Source organism: Vigna radiata, unplaced genomic scaffold, assembly GCF_000741045.1.
Source record: "Vigna radiata var. radiata cultivar VC1973A unplaced genomic scaffold, Vradiata_ver6 scaffold_7, whole genome shotgun sequence".
Taxonomy (NCBI): domain Eukaryota; kingdom Viridiplantae; phylum Streptophyta; class Magnoliopsida; order Fabales; family Fabaceae; genus Vigna; species Vigna radiata.
Genome location: NW_014543262.1, coordinates 3,787,714 through 3,791,531, shown reverse-complemented (window position 1 = coordinate 3,791,531; position 3,818 = coordinate 3,787,714). Strand labels below are relative to the sequence as shown.

General features: G+C 33.7%; 1 protein-coding gene across 4 annotated transcripts; it reads left to right on the top strand.

Moving 5' to 3' along the window:
• Positions 1 to 376: 376 nt before the first annotated feature.
• Positions 377 to 2,938, top strand: LOC106753695. Of its 4 annotated transcripts, none has more exons than XM_022777756.1 (5): positions 377 to 838; positions 949 to 1,098; positions 1,293 to 1,683; positions 1,958 to 2,047; positions 2,124 to 2,938. In XM_022777756.1, exons 1-5 carry the CDS (start codon positions 512 to 514, stop codon positions 2,771 to 2,773), a joined length of 1,608 nt encoding a protein of 535 aa, XP_022633477.1. In that variant the 5' UTR covers positions 377 to 511; the 3' UTR covers positions 2,774 to 2,938. The 4 variants fall into 4 exon arrangements, with proteins under 4 accessions (XP_022633477.1, XP_014491036.1, XP_022633478.1 ...); XM_014635550.2 differs by having other exon boundaries at positions 922 to 1,098; XM_022777757.1 differs by lacking the exon at positions 949 to 1,098.
• The last annotated feature ends 880 nt before the right edge of the window (positions 2,939 to 3,818 follow it).

Below are 3,818 nucleotides of genomic sequence, written 5' to 3'. Positions count from 1 at the left end.
CGAAAGAGCCAATTATTCATGCAAAAGTGATAATAGCGTTTGTGAGGATCCACCCTCTTCCGGTGGAAATGACTACCTATGCAAAATGTAAACCAGGTTTTGAGGGCAACACGTTAAGTCAAGTCGACAATGTATCTTGCAAAACACGTCTAAGGATTGGCCCAGAGAAAGTACGCTGCGTTGCAGAGAAGCAGAGAGAAGCATAACAGAAAAAAAAGTTAAAGTCGCTCGGAGATATTTAATGGGAGGAAACTTGACGTACTTAAATGGAACTAAGGACAAATAAGTGATTAAACCATAAAAATAATTATTTTTATTTGTAAAAAAGTAGAAAATAAATAATGAAAAGTAATGTAAAATGAATTGTAGTCGCGTGAGAGAATCTTTACAAGGTTGACGTTGGTGGTCTGGTGACTGAAGGAACACTCTCCACCACAACACTGCATCGTCACTCTTCAGAATCTCTTCTTTCTCTGTTACTATCGTGACTTTCATTTGGTAGTGTTTCACCATGAGCAATAAGATCATGTATTTCTCGCGTTCACCTTCAAAGTCTCAAGCTCAGAGTTCTCAAGGCACTAATGTAATAATTCCTTCAGACTGTCCTCCTCATCTTGTCAAACTAATGCAGCAACAAAACTGCTTCACTTGTGGCCAAATTGGACATTGGTGTCGGTACTGTCCTTCCAAATCCCCCAATTCTAACTCCGTTTCGCCCTCTCCCAATCAAGTTTCCCCACTTGCCCCCAACGCTGTACAGTGCCGCTGTGGCCATGGCGCATGCGAAATCAAAACCGCACGCACTGGGAGGAACTACTATACCTGCCCCATCAAAAGTGTAAGCTTCTAACACTTGCAATTTTGTATCTTTCTTTTTTGATTATGATTTTAAAGTTGATGTTGGTGGTTGTACTGTTTAAGGGGGTAAAATGTAATGACTCTTTTAAGTGGTGCGATGAACCTGTTGCTGAGAGTGATTTGCAGCCTCCAGCGATCAAGTATCCTGAGTGTGCGTGTAAGGCTGGAGTCTGTAGAAGGGTTAAGGGTAAAGAGACAGATGGGGTTTTTAAGTACTATTTTACTTGTCCTGTTAAGAAGGTATGGCTCATGACCTTTATTTTCTGATTGATGGTATGGTTCTCTTTTGTATATGTGTTATTGGGTTTTGGAGAAAGATTTATGTTTTGTACCAATAGAGGGATGATATTGGATTTTTGGTGCCTATAAGATGCTTGATGTATATGGCAAGTATCCTTTTGGGTTATATCATTGAACTAATTATTGTTCAATAGGGTCATGGATCTTGTGGATACTGTGTGTGGGAGGATGAGATTAAACTGCTTGATGGAATAAGCATTGTTCCTACCAAGCGAAGCAGGCAAAGGACTCTTTATGATTTTTGGGAGGGATGCCAAAATGATGAAACTGATAATGAGCTGGGTAGTGAACGCAGAAAAAGGATGAGAGCTGAACACTGTTCTGAGGATCCCTCGGCTGTGGCTGACATTCCAGACAAAGAAGATTTTATGGTTGATGATGATGATTTCGAGTTTATAAACTCGTTATCGAGGGAGATTGTTGAGGAAGAAGCATTTCTATCATTATCTCAACTATCAACAACTTCGAGGTTCCGTTGGAGACAAATTATGTTTGAGAGGCGCATTTCCTCTGATGATTCATTTGGTAATATTTTTTTCTTTGTTCTCGGAAATCTGTTTCTTTCTTTCATGTTTCCTTTATGTTTCTGCTGCCACTTTTGGAGCAACGGTACGGTATTTTGATTATTTTTACTTGATTCTTTACAAATTTAACCACAGGGTCATTGTGGTTACTATCAGTTTAAGTTTGAACTTAAAAAAATTGGATTGTGTCATTATTTGAAAGTAGTTTGATCATATTTAGTCTTGAAACTATATTTGAGGGAGAAAACCTTTGAAACTATCTCGATATATTGCAGGTTCTTGTAGAATGGGTTGGCTTGGCCGTCTTCTTTTCTTTCATCCAGCTCAAAGTTTAAATCCCCCCACACCTAAGCCTTTTTTCTGTTGTATGACTTCATTAGTTTTATATGTTTGTGTCCACTTTGATTTAGAATTGTGATTGATTGTGTCCCATCCTTACAGGCATTTTCCCATCCTTTAATCCAATAATTGTCCCTAAACAGAGGAATGTTTCTGATGGTCCTTGCAACAAGCTTGCTATAAAAAATGTTAGTCAGCAACATGCCCAACTTTCAACTGGTTTAGTTAGTCCCAGCAAATTACAATATGGTGAAAGAAAGTCAAAGGCATCATGGCATAGAGAAATGATCTTGTTCACACAGCAACAACTTCTAGCTGGTCTTGAAACCTTGGCTCCTCAGGAGCATGAGTCCATGAAAGAGGCAGCAGAAACCACTTTTGCAATATTAAATGTTTTACAGGTTGACTACAAAAAGTTTTCTGATCATGTCTTGGACTATATCAGTTTTTCGTCATCAATTGCAGAAATAGATAAATCCATGGAAAATTTGCTTATTATGGAAGATCTCAACAAACTCTTTGAGGAGGAGAAAATGAGATTAGCTCAACTCCAAGATAACCATGTCAAGACCAAAGCTTCGCTTGAAGCATCAAAAAGACATAGACAATTGCTATGTGAAGAGGTCTCTAATCTCGAGGCCATGCTCAATGAAAAACAAAATCAATTAAAGTTTTGTGAAGAAAGAGAGGCAAAGCAAATTGCAGCTCAGGAAGCGCTGCAGAAGGCAAAACTTGAATTGGAAAATTCGTAACTCAGAATTGAAGTGTATGTAACACACCTTTTGTGAATAGTGTATATATTTAAGCTCACTATTCTTATTCTAGGTTATGTATCAGATGTTATAATTGTAGGCTTTTGCTTCTAACACTGACAGCTTAATGCATGAAATAATTCATCCTAGAACCTTTTATGTTTACATACCTAAGCCTTATTCTCTTTTTCATGTTGCTCTCTTGCTTTTTGGTATATTATTCTCTTGTTCCTTTGGTATATACAATGTCATTGCAACAAATTATCAGATTATATTATGTGATTTCGAACAATTTAGCTGTAATGTAATATTGTTGTGTTATTTGCCATTTTTGTATAATTAGGCTTATTTTTTTCTTAATTTGTTATGTCGTTTATATTTGTAACTTGTTCTTGCATGATTCATAAGGTAATTACGAGATGCTCTCTAAATCTCGTAATTTAGATATATAATAATAACAAGTTAAAATTTAAATAATTAAATTTTAAATATATATATATATATATATAATTGTTATAGATGTACATAATAAATAGATATAATATTTAAAAAAAAATAATGAAATAATTATACTATTATATCATAACATATATTAAAATATCTTTATATGTAGATTTTTTATATACTAAAATATATAAGATAAGTATGATTGTATGATTATAGGTTTAAGGAATTGTTTTAGGTAATGTTTAGATAAATGAATGACTGAAATGAATATTTCTTGTAATTAGAAATTAAATGTTTATCATGAGTATAATGATCTGTATAATTGTTATAATGAAGAATGCATTTATTATAAGAAATATAAATAATAAAACAGTGATAAAGTGAATATAAGTTATTGTTACAAATTCGAAGTTTAAATTTAGTATGTAAAGGTACAAACTTAAAACGTGATGATAGTAAGATTTTATATATTTTTTTATTACGTTACTATTTACATATATATATATATATATATATATATATATATATATATATATATATATATATATATATATATATAAGTAGTGATATTATATATTTCATAAATCCGTAGTCGTAA

Coding starts and splice junctions, on each gene's coding strand:
- LOC106753695 (XM_014635550.2), top strand. CDS start 512: ATGAGCAATAAGATCATGTATTTCTCGCGTTCACCTTCAAAGTCTCAA. Junction 1,099..1,292: donor TTACTTGTCCTGTTAAGAAG/GTATGGCTCATG, acceptor ATTGTTCAATAG/GGTCATGGATCTTGTGGATA. Junction 2,048..2,123: donor ACCTAAGCCTTTTTTCTGTT/GTATGACTTCAT, acceptor CCATCCTTACAG/GCATTTTCCCATCCTTTAAT.